Here is a 17,532-nt window from a genome sequence, read left to right on the forward strand (position 1 = left end):
AAAGAATCTCATACGAGAAATTTTTTCACCAAATCTGAGGGAACAAATCGTCGCTAACATCTAGGTACATTTTTCTTCTATTTATTTTATTTATTTTTTTTAGGTATTTTAGCAATGTAGTTTTTTTTAGGAAATAGTAGAGACCGACGTTTGCCGGGCGGGGTTAGTGCCTAACACCTTCCTACCCCGTAACGTGATCCCTGGACTTAGTTTCTTTTTGTAAATTAGTTATTTTTATCCATTTTGAGTCAATGTTCGGTTCCTAGACCGTAATATCTAGGTGGCGACTCCCAAACCTCAAGATCAAAAGTGGATCCGCTCACCCCACGGATCGAGGCAGCTTTCAAGGCTTATGTTGAAAAGCGTCACCAACAATTTAGGATTATGTCAAGGAACATCATCAATAGTTTAGGCTTGTGCCTAGGAACGTTGTTGATTATTTTTTTATGACATCAAATTTGAAAAAGTCTTTTTTTACGATAGCTAAACCAGTTGGGACTTGTTAGGCTATTTACATACCCACCCAATATGGGATCAAACTAGGGAATATTCAAAGTTTTTTTTTTTATAGCTGAATTTGATGTAACTTTGCAGGTTGCTATGTACCCACCCAATATGGGATCAAGCCAGGGCATAGTTCGATTTATTTTTTAGTTGAAGCTGGAGTAACTTTACCAACTTCCTATGTACCCAATGTGGGATCAAGCCAAAGTGTAGTTCGATATATATATGTTTTCTTTCAGTTTTTCTTGTAGTTGAACCTAGTGTAACTTTGCAATTTGCCTACGTACCCAATGTGGGATCAAACCAGAGTGTAGGTTCGATAGATATATTTTTGGTTGCTTTACATACAAAAACAAAGTTGGAGATCTTCATCAAAGGCAGTAATTGACCAGTCCTTCGTTGACTGAAGTGCATCGTAAATGCTCAATCGTACTTGTGCATACTTTGAGATGACATTTTCTTATTTAGATTTTTGTTCGTAGAGATTTAAAGTTGTGGAGTGCTTGCTAGACACATTGCCATCATTTTCTTGTGAAGCATTTATTTTGATTTGATTACATACATTGGTGTAAACTAACATGTGCAGTTCCTTCTTCTTCTTCTTCTTCGACCAAGCTTTGGGTAAAGTCTTCTTTCTATTAGAAGTTGATCTTGAAGAAAGCAAGATTGGAACATGAGGATATTCTTTTCTTTGATGTGTGGCCCATAACATCGTATGTGAATGCAACAACGTTGATGAGCATAGTCTTCCATTTGAAGAGTGTTGTTGTCGTGGAGGTAAAGGGGAAATGATTTGCCCCTAGTTTGATAATGCCCCCAATGCGGATCGAAGTACAATGACATTAAAGGACTCCAATAGAAGTTTTTTTGGCAATAACAACACTCTTTTATCTTGAGGGAATAGAGTTAATATTGCATACAAACTTATCAAAAGTATTGCATCCTTGAACTCAAATGTAATTGTCGTCATGTGTATGGCAATTAGATTATTTTTAGATTTGAGTTCAATTTTTCCTTGATACACCAAATCCATGATATCTTCTTTTAGAATGCAACACTTTTCAAGTGGGTAATTGGTCACTTGGTGGTAATGGCAATACTTTTGATGATCATCACGCCCTATTTCTTTGGTTTGTTAAAAAGAGGCAGCTCGATCAGATCCAACTTTAGCAAGTCACTATACTTGCCGGGGATATCAAACTCATGGAAAGGGTATTCTGTTATTTCGAGAACTTTTGGGATTAGCAAAGTTGTCCATGTGTCTTGGAACTTGTCAATTTTGGGTTTTGCACTTCTTTTCTTTGTAGACATTTTTCTCAATGAGATAAACATAACCCCTTCTTCTTGAGATGGTGTTCTTTCCTTTAAATATGATTTTTGAAATGTGCTTAGCCTTAGATCATCATGTGTAGCAATAATTTGTTCCATGTCATGGGCTTGTGTGGCTAGCTCTTCGAAGGTGTGGGGCTTAATCGCTTTTAAGATATACAAAAGTCATCAATGCAACCCATGGATGCACATCTCGATGGTGAATGACTGAGAGATAGATAATCCATATAGTTAAGAAATGGATTCCCCCAATGCTTGATGTACTTAATCATTGGCTCATTCTTCATCTGTTTGATAATGGTGAGTTCTGATCAGTGTCTTAAAACACTGATTTATCCACACTTTTCCCAGGTATTTATCTTGATTTCCATCCCTATTTCATTAGATTAGGTAAATAATTGTGTTAAGCCTCAATTTATCACATTACCTATTCTACTATACTAATTAGACTTAATTACATAAAATTAATGTATTTATCAGAAGACTAATTACATGTATTCACTATACAGGTCAAATATCAAATCATCAAGATGAACACCAAATCAATCAATCAAGTGTACATTATAATCTAGAAGATCAATTAAGCAACCATGCAAAATTGGAAATCTAGGTGTTTCTAGATTAATATGGCGTAATCTAAATCTAATGTGGCACAGTACTTTTCGAATGGAACGCCCTAAAATTGCTCCAGTGTGCTCCGCACATGATATTATACGCAAGAGTGATGGTGACTATTTTTTTATCCTTCTAGAGCACCTAAGGCCTATAAATAGATCATTTTCCCAATTGGAAAATGGCCTTTGGCCCTTGGTCCATTCTCTTTTTTGCCCCAAATGCCTTTGGCATTTTCTCTGTAATTTTTTATTTTTAGATAGATTTTATTTCAACAACTCTCTGTAATTTCTCAAAAAATGAGATAGTGTACATTGGTTACTATATAAATACAAGTGTTGGTTTCATAACTTCTTCTTGTATCCTTGCAATAACCATAGGCTAGACTCCCTCCATTAATAAGAGGAGGAAGCTTATGAGCAAGCTTTTAATTCTGTGTTTATATTCTTTATCCTTCCATATTCTTAATGATTATTGGATTTTCTTCAAGGTTTTATCTAACTCTAATGAATCAAAGCTTTAGATGAATCTCTACACCTCTTGTACTTAACTTAGATGTTTTATTCTTAGATAAGATCATGATAAAACATACTTAATCTAGATAATTGGTAGTAGGGACTTCACATATTAGTGAGTCTCCTAACTATTGTATTATTTCAAGCTTCATACTATATCTTCCAACCCAAGAAGCTCACACCAAGCCCTTGGGATTGAGTGCAAAGAATGATAGAACTTAGATGTAGTCTTATTTGCTAATCCTAGGTTACTCTAATCACTAATGGCTTTATTATCTTATTTCTTAGTATAAATTTATTTTTATTGCTTTATTTTTCAGTAACCTTTACTCTTACTTCCATTTTTGTTTCACAAAAATACAAAAATAGATTTAAAATTGTAACTTAGATTAACTTCATTTTTCTTAGTTTGATAACATCCCCTCTTTCTCTTGGGTTCAATCCCTTACTTGCTCAAAAGTTAAGGAAAATATAAACATATTAATTTCTGATAGAAGTAATGACGACCTACGATCAAGTTCCACTTACCCTTCTAGTACTGTAGAAGCAAGTGAGGAACTTTCTTTTGAGTTGATCCCAATTGTCTATCAAGTTGGGTTCTAGGTCGATATACCAATCAAACACATTACCACAAAGAGAATGAACGAACTATTTCACCATGAAGTCATCGTATGTACCAGCGTTGTTGCAGGTTTCGATTTCCCTTTCCTTTGAATTGTTGAAATTTCAACGTCTGGTACCCTATCGAAAGATTCATTTGTTCGATGCATTGAGTGTATGGTTTTGAGTAGACTATTGAAGAATGTGGCATGCTTCCATATTGAGTATGGATGGTGTCAGTGATCATTGCTTGCAGCTGTTGAACAGAAAGCAAGGTGATAAATCCCTGTGATGAGTCCCGCATAGTATTTCGCAAACCAGAATAATCTTCTTCATGCCTATCTTAACGTGAAGAATGATCCCCTTGATGCTCATCTTCTCACGGAGTCGTGTTCGTTTCATGAGTGAATCCTCAAGGATGTGAGGGTCTAATGCTTGATTCGTTTGCTTTGTCCATCTGCCCCAAACGACTGACTAGGATGGAAATTTGAACCTCTTTTTCCTCCATTGTTTTTGTCAACCTATTGATGGTAGACGCCATTTGGGTTAGCCTATATTAACCAATGGGCCTAATTTGGATGTATGAGGCCCATTTTGGATTTCAAGAATTTTATTTTGATTTTTAAAATTTATAAAGACCTTAAGATTTCCATTCCTACAATAGCGTTAAAAAGTGATATTATTCTTCTTATTATAGCATTTGAGAATCGCTATTATTTATTATATTATAGCATTTAAAAAAAGCTATAGTTTTTTTTTTCACTTAAAAGCTATTTTTAAGAAAAACATATTAATAGTGGTAATGAAACTAAATGATGACAACCACAAATAAATAAAACCTTCTTTTCTTTATTTATGTTTTTCCAATGCATAAATGCCACATCCAACCAAATGTTAAATATACACATCAATTATGATTGTGAAAAATAAAAAAGTAAAAGCTACACAAGATTGTGATCAAGTAACCATCTCAAGTGGTTATGTCCTAAGCGAACATCATAGCCGTCTCCCAATTCCACAACATCTATCATCGACCATACCATGTACGTTTCCACGTTCACATCCTTCTTATTATAGCAATAAGATTCAATTGTATAAAAATGAAATCGAAGAAGATTGCGATAAGGTCCATGCCAATGTCAATATAAATTAATTACTTCCCAACCCAACATGAAACACACTCCATGTACGACCAACGTGAAAAACACTCATCATTTAATATTAATTGTATTCTAGTATGTGTGACATTGGGTGCACTATAATAAATTAAGGTGTATATTGATAAACTTAATCTTTTCTTGTGAAGATTATGGTAAAATCAATATTAGTCTAGTCTATCTATTAGTTATTTTTATTTAGTTTTTTTGTTTTAAATTCTCTCTATACAAATCCTATTAGGTTCATTATAGTTCAATCTAGGGAATCATTCAAATTTCATTGTTCTACAAATGGATATGGATGCCAATTGTATATAAAAACAAAGGGACAATGACCCCAAAGATCTATTTTTTGAAATATGTACAAAAAAGTCCCTTCTAAAAAAATATGGACTCTTTAGTACTCATTTTATCAAATATTAACGTAAAAAAGATTTTTAAAGTGAAAATGCCACAATTACACTTTCAACGAATTTTGAGGTCTAAAGAAACGTGTTTATCTGAAAATATTTGAAGGAATCCTATGTTTTAAAATTAACAACATGCCCCTTGACTATAGTCATCTCTTTTATAACAATGAAAGAAAAAAGATCTAAATGGAAAAATATATATATATATATTCCTTGTTTTCTTTTCCCAAAACTAGTGATTTTTAACTCATGTAGATAATGATGACGAGTATGATTATCATCATCATCAAACTAATTTGATCTATGCATATTAGATTTATTAAAAAAATATAAATAATTTTAGATTATTAAAATATTTTTTTAAAACTCGACTTGAATTTTCATCTAATTGGTTCAACGAAAAAAATAGCAAGTCTAATTAAATGAGTCAAATAAAATTATATTGAATTTATAAATAGATTTTAATAATTAAAAAATCGTTAATATTTTTTATTTTCACAAAAATCCAAATAAATTGCCTCAGTGTTTTATTTGACTCGGTATATTTTTAAGATTAAACCACTTTGTAAAGTTGTTAAAAGGGTATTCCAGGTTTTTTTTTTGTATAAAAAAAAAAAAAAATTTAAAAGATCCAAAATAGGTGAATAGTTTATTAAGTGGGACTTAAATTGTATTCTTTTCCAAGGGACTAATCAGTACATATTCTCACAATCATTGACCCTGTAAGAAATATGACTTAGAATTATAATAGAACTCCATTACATGATTTTAATTAAACTCTAACAACTAAAAGTAACTATGACCAATTATACTTCTCGTTGACTCAAATTTAAGATACAAGATATGGAGTAAAAATTACGAAAAAATCATGCAATCAAAGGTAATGGCAAGAGTTGTATGGTACCCTATAGTAAGAGTGAGTGTTTTTAATAAAACATAAGTACACGTGGCTCAGAATCAACACTCTCCTTAAATAAGAGAGCTTATATTGCCACACCAACTTTTACTAACGGCACCCCAAGACGTGTGCATATGAATGGGGGTGCCGTTAGCAAAAGTTGGTGTGCAATAAAATCTATCTTGAATAATGGGTGGTTGGTTAGTGTTCAATTATGATGAATGGTGGTGGCTCGTGGAACTGTACGTTTTAATCACTATGTGTGTTGGCAATTTGGGAAAACTAAACGCAAGAGACTAAATATGTGTGTTGGCAATTTTGGAAAACTAAACACAAGAGACTAAAATCTGGCACTCAAAGGACTTATATTGCAACACAACTCCCTGACTACTTTCACTCCAAGTGGCAAAATCTTTGGGCGTTACTAGTCATGAATGCATGGCCCACCTCTTGCCCAACTGAAGATAGAAAAGTTCCCTTGATTGGGAATACGAAGTTTGGATCAATTAAGCATAGACTATAATCAGATTGATTTCGAAAGTGTTTAGTGGGCCCAAAAGAGTGGGTGTTATTTTACAATCTAATTTTATGAAGGACATGATCCTAACTCCTCTTAAATATTTAGATGGAATGATTGTGATGGGTCATGGTAGTTTTACCTATGAAATGTGAAATGGGGAAAATTTTGGATACTAAGGGTGCGATTGATTGCGCTTCAAAACGCAAATTTACCGGCGTTTGCGTCAAAACGCGGGATTTTAATTTTATTTGAGTGTTTGATACAACATTAAAACGCAGCGTTTTGAAGTTTTTAACGCAGTTTTACCATTTTTACCGCTGTTTTGAAAAGCGGGTGTGAGGAGCTTCGCGGAACCGCGTTAAAACGCAATGATATGAAAAGACCGTTATGCCCTTCGACATTTTTAATATTTACATCCCTATCCGCGATTTTAACCTCGTTCACATTTACCATTCGATTTCACAGCCGACTGATAGCCGACTAATCTCATTGAAGACGACGACCAGCCGACCGATCTCATCGACGACGACGACCACCGAATCGCCGATCTAAGTCTTTGACGACGACGACGACGCCGGTAACTTTGTTCAAACGAAACCCATCGACGACGACGCCGGTATCTTTGTTCAAACGAAACCCTCGACGACGACAACGCTAGCTTCGGTCAAACGAAACCCACCGACTTGAAAAACCCACCGTTGATCGACACCATTCATCTGTGTGAGCTCTCTCTCTCTCTATCTCATCGATTTCACTATCTATTTTTGACGAAATTGCATATTAACATAAATTTTTCTGTTAGGTTGTAATTTTTTGGTTGATTTTTATTAAAATAAATTTTTGTTAGAAATATTTGTGATTGATTGTTGTTCATTAACGCCTCTTAGAAATTTTTTTGTTAGAAATTGCATCGATTAATGCCTTTTAGAGAGGATTTTTCATGAATTGGTGTGCGTGAAATTTTTACGTTGAAGAAGATTAAAACGAAATTGTAATATATATAACTTCAATAAGGCAGATGGTGACTTTGGGCAAGCAACCTGTCTGTCTGTCTCTCTCTCTCTCTCTCTCTTCAAAGAAGGAAAGAAGGGTCGGTCGACAACACCACCAACACACAGTCAAGAACACGCCACACCTCACCTAAGAAACAAATTGTGGAACTTTATTGGCCATGAGATTTGGTTCTTTGTTTCTCATTCAAATTTTTTTAGACTTGAAAGATATTTAGAAAGAGAAAGGGAAGGGAAGGGGTTAGCTGGGAACTAATACAAGGAAGAATTGGTGACTAACACGTGCACGTCCCATTAAAGCCGTTAAACTCCCATCTCTCTCTCTCTCTCTCTCTCTCCAAGCCCATATTCAGCTTTGGAGAGGATTTTCATGAATGGCGAGATCATGCCATGTCCACAGCTTTAGAAAAAATTTCAGCTTTAATTTCAAAGCTTTTCTATTAATCTTTATGCTCATAATGCCTACGCCTATATGTTTATGTCATCCAATGACTAAGTGCCATGTTGACTAATACTACTATCTTTTAACCAATGAGATCATGCCATGTGGACTATTGTAACTTTGTCATACATTTGTGGCTCATCCTACATTAGGAATCGAACTTATCTAATATTTTGATCCAACATTTATGGATTCTTTTATTCCAATACAATCCAACTGCAACAAGGATTGGAATATAATTAAACTTGAGGCTGCAAATGCTCCTTGTAAAGAGATTCCATTTTATAATATTTTTAATTATTAAAATATATTGACTTTTTAATATTTTTACTAATAATATGAAGTAGTGTTCATCGGCCAACTAGATCATTTATTAGCTAATGTGTCTTAATTAGTGGTTGTCTTTGGAGTTCTTTCCCTGTGTTTTACGTGTCTTGTTGTGCGTAACTTGATATCGGAAGATTTTTTTACTTTATTTACTGTTTTCTTCTCTCTCTATCTCTCTGTTTTTGTCTTTCTCTGTTTTTATAAAGGTAGTGTGGTGTAGTGTGATTTTTTATAGATTTATAAACATTTTAAAATTAAAATAATTATTTTTTTAATTTTTTATATAATTTTATTATATTTATATATATATTTAGTGTAATTATATATGTATAGGGGTATTCTGGCAATTTTTATGCATTCTGGTTGCATTATCAACCTTAAGGGCATTCTGGTCATTTTACCCTACTACAACAGATTTTAGAAGCTGTATCAAACAGTCCACAGTCAGATTCTAGTCAACAGCACAGCAGTTTTAAAAAGCTCTATCAAACAAGTTTTTCAGCTTTTCAGATTCAGACAGCAGAATCAGACAGCAGATTCAGACAGCAGAAGCTGACAGCAGTTTTAAGAAGCTGAATCAATCGCCCCCTAAATAAATGAAGAGAAGCTATCACAACCCCACACACACAAATTTTATTTTCTCCAACAAAGGGGAAAAAGATTTTTGAAAGCCGCATGTCATGTTGTGAAGTGGGTTCCCCTGAATTTTTGATGTGGGAAGTCCGCTTCAAAGTCGGACTCCCAACAAATTAAGGGAGAGGGAAGACTTGTGCTATTTAAGTGGAATTTTCTCAGTTGATGGGTCTAGAAGCATTAATAGATTTTTGCTAATAGGATTTAGTTGGTGTTATCAATTTGGAAATATGTGCTCAATACGATTATTAATAAAATAATTATCAAACAAAAAAACATCCATATTTTATTTGATTTGGCAACTATGCCTATGTCCATGGGAAGTCCACGCCTCTTTCCTGGTGTCTTTCAAAACCTAGAACAATAATATAGATTTAAAAAGACAAACTTATCCTAACCATTAGATTGAGATCTCATCTAATGACTATGATAAAAACACAAGTAAATTACAGTAGGTTAATGGATATTGATCCAATGTACGGTTTGAGTTCGGTTTTAATGGGTTATGTGGATTAATAGTTAGGACGAGAGATTTTGATAATTGCACCCTTCCACGCACGAATTTCAATTTCTTGAATGCTTGATGGTACAACTCTTAGTAGGCGTTTGGATAGGACTCCTTGGCTACTTCTGACTCTTGCGGGGAGTTAGAAGTCGTTTGGATGCGTTTGTATGAATTACTCCCTCGAAGAGTTACTCCGCGCAAGAGCAAGAAATTACTCTTTATGAAGAAGTCAAGAAAACCTATTTCTCAAAACTCTTCTTGCGGGGAGTCAAAATCTAACGGTTCGTTTTACCAAAATACCCCTAACTTTATTAATTTTCTATGCAAATATTTCTAATTCATTTGCTTTTAAATCAAACAAAAGAAACATTTATTAATATTAAATTATTTTTTTTAATTTTGAGTATAATGAATTTAAACACATTATATTAATATTTAATATTTAAAATATTATATTATATTATATTAATAATTATTATATTATATTATATTAATATTTATTATATTATATTATATTATATTAATATTTATAGTTAAAATGTCAAAAATAATATAGTTTGAAAGCATATTATGACACTAAAAGACAGTCTGTCAATTTTTTTTTTTAAATTTTGAGTATAATGGATTTAAATACATTATATTAATATTTAATATTTAAAATATTATATTATATTATAATAATATTTATTATATTATATTATAATAATATTTATTATATTATATTATATTAATATTTATAGTTAAAATGTAAAAAACAATATAGTTTGAAGGCATATTATGACACTAAAAGATAGTCTGTCAATTTTTTTTTATAAATATTATGTCATATTATGTCAAAAACAGTCAGTCAATTTTTTTTTTTAAATTTTAAGTATAATGGATTTAAACATATTATATTAATATTTAATATTTAAAATATTATATTATATTATATTAATATTTATTATATTATATTATATTAATATTTATAGTTAAAATGTAAAAAAACAGTATAGTTTGAAGGCATATTATGACACTAAAAGATAAAAAACAGTAACTAGTATAATATAAGGGTATTCTGGTCTTTTTTCTAGAAGTCATGAGAAGTCAGTATGGTTCCCAAACAGACTTCCAGCACAAAAGTACTTCTGCCAGTACTTCATAGAGTTGATTGTCAAACGCCATTTCTGCACAGAATTACTTTTCCAGCTCCTCCATAGAGTACTTCAACTTCTGTTCTTTGGAAGAGTAGTTCTGCTCCTGGTATCCAAACAGGCCCTTAGTGTTTGAAGTCATTAATGTCATTTATGTTCGTGTTTCATTCTTCTTCGCATTGTTGACTATGAAAACCCATAATCCAAAGTCCAATGGATCCAATTCATTCACTACGACAAATATGCGAATTAAGAAGGGTTTATAACCGTTCCTAACTGAGTATGAAACGGTTGATGGACCATCATTAATCGAGGCGTTGTTAATGAATTTGAACGGTTGGAAGTTGTTCTAGATCTCAGGATTTGGAACGGTTTAAAACCGTTCCAAATGTGCATTTCTACACTACGAAAAAATTATCTTAGACATCACTTTGAAAATTCGATGTCTATAAAACGGATGTCCTAAGTTTGAGACTTTAGACATCAGTTACAAATCAATATCTAAAATTATTATAAACCGATATCTAAACTTTTAAAAAAAATTTAAGTTAGTAATATTTTTTTCTTTTCTATGCACCTATTACCCTCGGTCAAAATGGATCCAAATAGAGAACATCGAGGTTCTCTATCATATTAATTTATACACAAAGAGAGTTACAATGAGTCATAATTTACAAATCCAAAATTTCAATGCATCAATAAACCCTTCACAATCGTTACACAAGCACATCGAAAATAGACTCACCTCCAATTGTCACAACTGTTCGCCTCATGTTGCTACTTGATTCACTTGAACTCTTGGTTCTTCCACTCGCAATGCCATCACTCCCATCCCTCTCTATCTTCTTTAAGATCCCCACAATGCCCACAACTGCCAATCAAGCAGCTCTTCGTGCCACCACATTGCATACTCTCACGATGAGCTTCCGCACCTTCAAAGGAGTGTTTGAGATCTGAAAACCCAAATTCCAATGCATCAGATAAATTCCATTGTTGCAAAAAGAAAATAGGCCTCATCATGGGACATATGCGATAGCACCAACTATCTACATCAATCCATCTAACTATAAGACCAAGAGTAAAAAGACCAATAACCAATAATAAACATCATCGAAGAAAAACTATGCTATGCCTATTATGAAACAAAATAGTGAAGTTCAGGATACCTAAGGTCTCAATAACAGCAGCTTAGATCATGTCATTGCACCTTAACAAATGACTTTGACATAGGTTATACAACTTCAAATAAGCTTTTTTTCCATTTTTCATAAAGATGCCTCATTGGACACATAGAAAGGAAGAATGAATTTTGAAGTTACCAGTCACGGTAGCAGTTAATGCACATAGAGTGACAACAATTAGGCAAGACCATCTTGGTGCAAGGTTCCATACAAATCCCACATTCATCTTCTCTTTGAAAATCCAAATCAGATAGCTTTCTCCTCTCTCCCACTCTCTTCCATCCAAGCATCTCGATTCATCAAACCTTCTTAAGAATAGAATCTAGCTCTATTAAGTTATCTTGGAGATGTTCAAGGGATGGTAATATCATGGCTGCATTTGTTTTATTTATGTTAGTACTTAAAAGGAAAAATAAATTATAAACTTGACAATAAGCACATTGAAATAGTTGGAAACAAAGGGGTAGTCTATGAACCTTATAACTCCCTAATAGTCGCTTTTCTTCCATGAGAAGATATATTCATCCTTCCATCTGCATGTACCTGTACAAGTCAAGAGAGCTATTAAAGGGAGTACCCAATGGAGAAGCAAAAAACCCAATTTTTTCCACGTTTGCTCGAACATTCAATCTAAAACAAGATATAGTAACTCTCCCTCATGATTTCTCTAAACTTGCACTAGAGCTAAGAATTAAGAGAATGAAATAACAACCCACCTTGTGTACAATTATGTAGAAAAGGCTTGAATATCTTGGGAGTCGACACATAAAATCCATCCATTGGACCAAAAACACAAAGATTGGTGCCAACTCATTGTAAGCAAGTTTCATCTAAAGAGAAGCACCACCCTTGGCTCTTGGTATTGCAGCTGCCCTACAAAAAAAAATTAAAATTCCATCAAAACCCACTTCAGCTTCGCCCATAAACAACATATACCAATACAACAATCCTACATGAAAAAAAAAAAAAAAAATTGATTGGCAACTGCATTTGCTCTTGTTTTGGATCATGTAAAATCCACAAGTGGGTTTCTTCTGTCCTGGCTACTTGGAGTGCATAATTTGCATAAACATATTGTAATGCCCTCCAAAATACATATTAAATGGAATAACAGCAAAAATACCCATTAGAGATACATTTAGAATCCCACATTGAATACATTTAGTTCTCAAATAACATGTCATTTATAGAATAACTTCTCGCCCCATCGATTTAAGACATTTATATATATATATATATATAAGAAAGTGCGTGGAAAGTCTCCATGCTCAGCAGAAAGTTGAGGGGGAATCTGCACCTATGGCCTCTTTTAACTCCTGTATCAGCCCAAATATAGTACCTCTGAAATGAAAGTTCCGGTGATACAGCCATTCAGTGTCTTGATGATCTCAACCCAAAAGCCACGTGCAGAGATGATAGTAGTTGTTTATTTACAAATAAGCAGCATTTTAAAGTAAACTCCATAGCCCAAATGGTCTCAATTCGGTCATCCATCAGGGCATAAACAACTGCAGTTCTACATGGTGTGTACACCATGAAGGAATTGGGCCTGTTGACATAAAAGCCCTCCTGCAAAGAACCAATAGTAGAATTTAAGGACCTTATTTTTCCAGGTTAGTTCGGAATAAATTAGGGCTGTAAATGGGATCTTAATTGAATCTTCTTACATAGCTGAAGTACTCTGCTTCATGATTGATTCTATCGAAGCCACCAAACAGTTTGTCATCAGAATCCAAGACCACCTGGAGTAGGAACACATATTTAATGACTCAGATTGATGTAAACATGAACACTCCATGAGGTCCTGGAAAGTAATGAACTTAGTTAAGAAAAGGGAAAAATGGAAAAAGAAGAAGAGTATGGATTGGCCGAATTGTTGAAACATGAATAGTAGGTATGATGGGTCATGGTCTAAACCATAAAAATTGTTTTTGATACTAAAATTATTAGGAAGTAATAGAGAAATATCATAAAGGATAAGGATGCTAGAGAACAATGAAATCTCTAGGGCATTATAAAAAATATAATTTATCTCTAATTCTTTTGATTATACATACATGACACTTTCAGTGTATATTCATCTTTGTGTCTATGTCATTGACTCAATTTACCTCTAGTTGTTTTTTATTACACATGCATGACACCTGTGTGGATCCATCTGTGTACCGATGTTGTCGATTCTAGATTCTTAGGGGAAGGGGGGAGGGGGGGGGGGCTTCTATGCTTGACAATTTTTATCTATGTGACACATGTTCATGTCTACAGATAAACGAAAAAGAGAAAAAGAACGTGAAACCGAAGTCATACTTCTGAATTCACCCCTGCCTTCAGATTCAAAGTTAACATATGGGTTTTCTCAATGCATTGTCCAATCAATGATTTTGGCTTTTCAAGCATTATCAAATTCACCACAATAGTTAGGGGCTGAAAATATTGTAAGTTTATCGCTCAAAACTATACATGGACTCCTAATTTATACTCTTAGACATCGGGATAGTGATACACGACATTCTTTGGCTCATTGGTGACATCTACATATGCCCTCAACATATTCTATCATCACAAGTTTACATACAAGTTTTTTGTGTGGTAGGGTGACTGATGGAAGTTATCCAAAAAAAAATCACATTTCAAACGTATAGTTATAGCATACATGGTTAAATATTCTAATAGTTCAAACATTTAAGTTTTCCAATAATAATTACTGGGTAACTAAAATCATATTTAGAATGATAAGATATTAATTAATCATTTTGAACAATGATTTAAATAAACAGGATTCAGTTCTAGCTATCACATAATATATATAGCTGATTGTGTGGCCAGTCTAATAAACCATACTTGGAGATGGCAAAGTTGCTTGTGAGAGCCATTGTTTCTTCTTTCTTCTTTGTTTGTTTGGAGAAAAGGGGAGGCCCTGAAGAATTAAAACAGAGATGTAAAGGATTTTATAGGGTTTAGGAAAAAATGCGGTTGTTGAGGGAGTCTCTTCCTAAAACAGAGATGTAAAGGATTTTGTTTGATTCGAACATTTTTATCTTTTCGAATCTTTATCAGATACGGATATTAACATATCGAATTTGTTATGGATGGGTGGCTGGGTTACCGAGGTTGGACACTGAAGCTTGTAAGGACTTGTTGATTAAGAGACGAGTAAAGATGGGGATTGGGCAGGTTCTGTTACTTGGCTGAAGATAAAAGTTTAAGGTGAGATTTCATCAGTTTGTAATATAGTGCAAATTGTGCAGAAATGACACTACTCATGTGCATCAAGCATTGCAGGTTTAAAGAATGATTATAATAAAGGAATATAATACAATCTTAAAAATGGAAATCACAACGTGAGGCAAATGATCTACGGTTCTGTGATGGGGGCGTACGTCAGAGAATAAATCTAAATGAAACCACAACCTTCACTCCAGACAATGTGATGTTTAGAACTATTCAATAAAGCTCAAGCTGCTTTTTCTTCTAAACATACTCTTTTTATTTTCTCATATTTGCAAAAACAAGAAGGAAAAAATATATAAGCTAAGCCGATATAATAACATGGGAGAGAGAAGCTATAATCTCAAACCTCCTCTTCATATCTCCTCGTGAAACTCTTTGCTCCAGATGTGTGGGTCATTGTTTGTTGCGCCTGATTTGCTTTGTTCGTCTCTCTATGCATAATTTTTTATCAAGCAATTTTCTTTTTCAGCCTTGGTGCCAAATACCAAACACTGCAACATAAGGAATTGGATTCGAGTGTGATTTCAAACATGTAAACTAGATAGATAACTGTTTATAATGAAGCAAAGGGGATTTTTGGGAAGTACAATAAATAAGAAATTTATATTAAATTACATGAGCACCAATGAAAATATCCTTACATGGTATATGTCTAAAACTGCAAAGATTGCTTCCATGGCTCCAGCTGCTCCAAGGAGATGGCCAGTAGCACCCTGAAATAAGATTAACCTCTAAATGTAAACTGAAAGACCACACATGCCATCCTTTCAAGAATGGCCCTCAAAAAAATAAATGCTACAACAAGTGAACTATCAAGGGAAGGCCTATCAGCAAATTTTCAATCAAAGGAAAGCCTTATATGGGATTAGCTGCATGAATCCTGTTCCTCCATTCCACTCTATCAAGGGTCATGTCTTTGAACAATCCCCTTGTAATCTTAGAACTTATAGCTTGAGGAAGTGGAGGATCAAGTTGACCACCAGTTCATTGGTTGCATTTTGTTTATAAATAAAAGAGATCCTATAAAATGAGAGGAAGATACAGAGGATGGAGATTGAGGTGACCTACCAAAACAGAAAGAAAAATATGACCATGCGAAAGCTTATCCATTTTACTGTTTGCTAGGGTGAGTGGGGAAGTGCAATATTTCCCAAGATGAGCTAAATTAGTCAAGCCATTTCTCCTCAACAGCATCAAATACAAGCTCAACAAGTCGGCTTCTGTTCAAGATAACTTGGAAGTATTGAAATGCACCCATATCGATACAAAAGTACAAAAAAAACACAAATCAATCAAGGTACCAATGCAGATCCACCCATTCACCCATTAAATGATCGTGAGATATGAGGTCCACTAAAGTTTACCCATCAAAAGTGGTTCATTAGAAATACATAATTCACTTGGCAAGCTGTATAAATTGTAACCACAAAAATTCTAGTGAAAACCCAAGAATAAATAGTGTAAGAGGAACACCATGACCATAATAAGGTTTAACAGCTAAATTGTGATTTATTTTTATTTTTTTCGGTTGAGAGAGAACAAATAGGCAAAATATATAGAAAATCAAATCCCCTTAGATCAAAGAAATTAAAAATAACAGATTTTTCAAATTACAGAGAAGTCCAACAGAGTACACTTCGATAATCAAATAATTTTACACTTACTTGAATAAAACTGAAAAATTCTAATTACATCGATAATCAAACCGAATAAAAGTAGCTTTTTATTTTAAAAAAAAACTACCATAAGTTCCTGCAATTAAAGTCCAAACAACCACACACTACAACAAAACTAAAATCCGGCTTTCCTATCCTTCATTCCTCAAAGATGTCACAAACATCAAACAATTCACAACATATTTGATTTTTCAAACAATTAATTTCCATATATAGCCAAAAATTCAACAAATAAAAACAAAAATTTGAAGAAACATGAAATTAAGAATTCAGATCTAAAAAGATCGATCGAGAAGCTGTTTGGTTGCAGATGGAGACGGCTGAAGAGCTCAAGCTCGTGAAGCTTATTTATACTCAACAGATAATAGAACTAAAAAAATTGTGTTTAATCACATCTAAAAATCTAAATCTTCAATCCAAATCCCTAAAACAATTTATATAAAAAAAAAAAGAGGGATTAGAGAGAGTACCTAGCCCGAGAGATTGATTGAGCGAGAGAGAGAGAGATGAGATTGAGGGAGAGCGACTGAGATCAAGCGAGTGAGAGAGACGATCGAGCGAACGACTGAGCGAGAGAGAGATGAGATCGAGGGAGAGCGATCAAGAGAGAGAGAGAGAGAGACGAGAGAGCAGCAGAGATCGAGAGAGAGAAAGACTTTCGTTCCAGCTAAACAGACGGATATCGGGTCGGATAAAATGGGGATAAAACGGTTTTTAAATGTAAAACGGTTTAAAACCGTCTTTAATTAGAAATGGATAAAGTCCATTTTATAATTTTGTCCCTGATTCACTATTTTCTTGTAATGATTATTATTTTTAGTTAGTTAACTTCAAGGGTATTTTAAATTT

At 33.7% G+C, this 17,532-nt stretch overlaps 1 protein-coding gene across 7 annotated transcripts; it reads right to left on the reverse strand.

Annotated features, from left to right (window-relative positions):
• Nucleotides 1-11,163: 11,163 nt before the first annotated feature.
• On the reverse strand, nt 11,164-17,293 carry LOC147391584 (uncharacterized). Of its 7 annotated transcripts, XM_086460258.1 has the most exons (10): nt 17,154-17,293; nt 16,076-16,227; nt 15,649-15,720; nt 15,354-15,498; nt 13,444-13,518; nt 13,116-13,345; nt 12,493-12,649; nt 12,253-12,319; nt 11,915-12,149; nt 11,167-11,548 (listed from the first exon to the last, which is right to left on the reverse strand). In XM_086460258.1, exons 4-6 carry the CDS (start codon nt 15,444-15,446, stop codon nt 13,148-13,150), a joined length of 366 nt encoding a protein of 121 aa, XP_086316384.1. In that variant the 5' UTR covers nt 15,447-15,498; nt 15,649-15,720; nt 16,076-16,227; nt 17,154-17,293; the 3' UTR covers nt 11,167-11,548; nt 11,915-12,149; nt 12,253-12,319; nt 12,493-12,649; nt 13,116-13,147. The 7 variants fall into 7 exon arrangements, 6 of the variants coding, with proteins under 6 accessions (XP_086316388.1, XP_086316384.1, XP_086316386.1 ...); XR_015183343.1 differs by lacking the exon at nt 17,154-17,293 and having other exon boundaries at nt 11,164-11,548; nt 13,444-13,580; nt 16,076-17,079; XM_086460262.1 differs by lacking the exon at nt 17,154-17,293 and having other exon boundaries at nt 11,165-11,548; nt 12,493-12,644; nt 16,076-17,042.
• Nucleotides 17,294-17,532: the final 239 nt, after the last annotated feature.

This window comes from Akebia trifoliata, chromosome 11 (genome assembly GCF_017979445.1).
Source record: "Akebia trifoliata isolate Shusen 1 chromosome 11, ASM1797944v1, whole genome shotgun sequence".
NCBI classification, from domain to species: Eukaryota; Viridiplantae; Streptophyta; class Magnoliopsida; order Ranunculales; family Lardizabalaceae; genus Akebia; species Akebia trifoliata.

Excerpts from the sequence above, each read along its gene's own strand:
- LOC147391584 (XM_086460262.1), bottom strand. The coding sequence starts at position 15,446 with ATGCATAGAGAGACGAACAAAGCAAATCAGGCGCAACAAACAATGACC. Across the intron at positions 13,519-15,353 it reads CGAGGAGATATGAAGAGGAG|GTGGTCTTGGATTCTGATGA; the intron begins GTTTGAGATTAT and ends TTCCTACTCCAG. Across the intron at positions 13,346-13,443 it reads AAGCAGAGTACTTCAGCTAT|GAGGGCTTTTATGTCAACAG; the intron begins GTAAGAAGATTC and ends GGTTCTTTGCAG.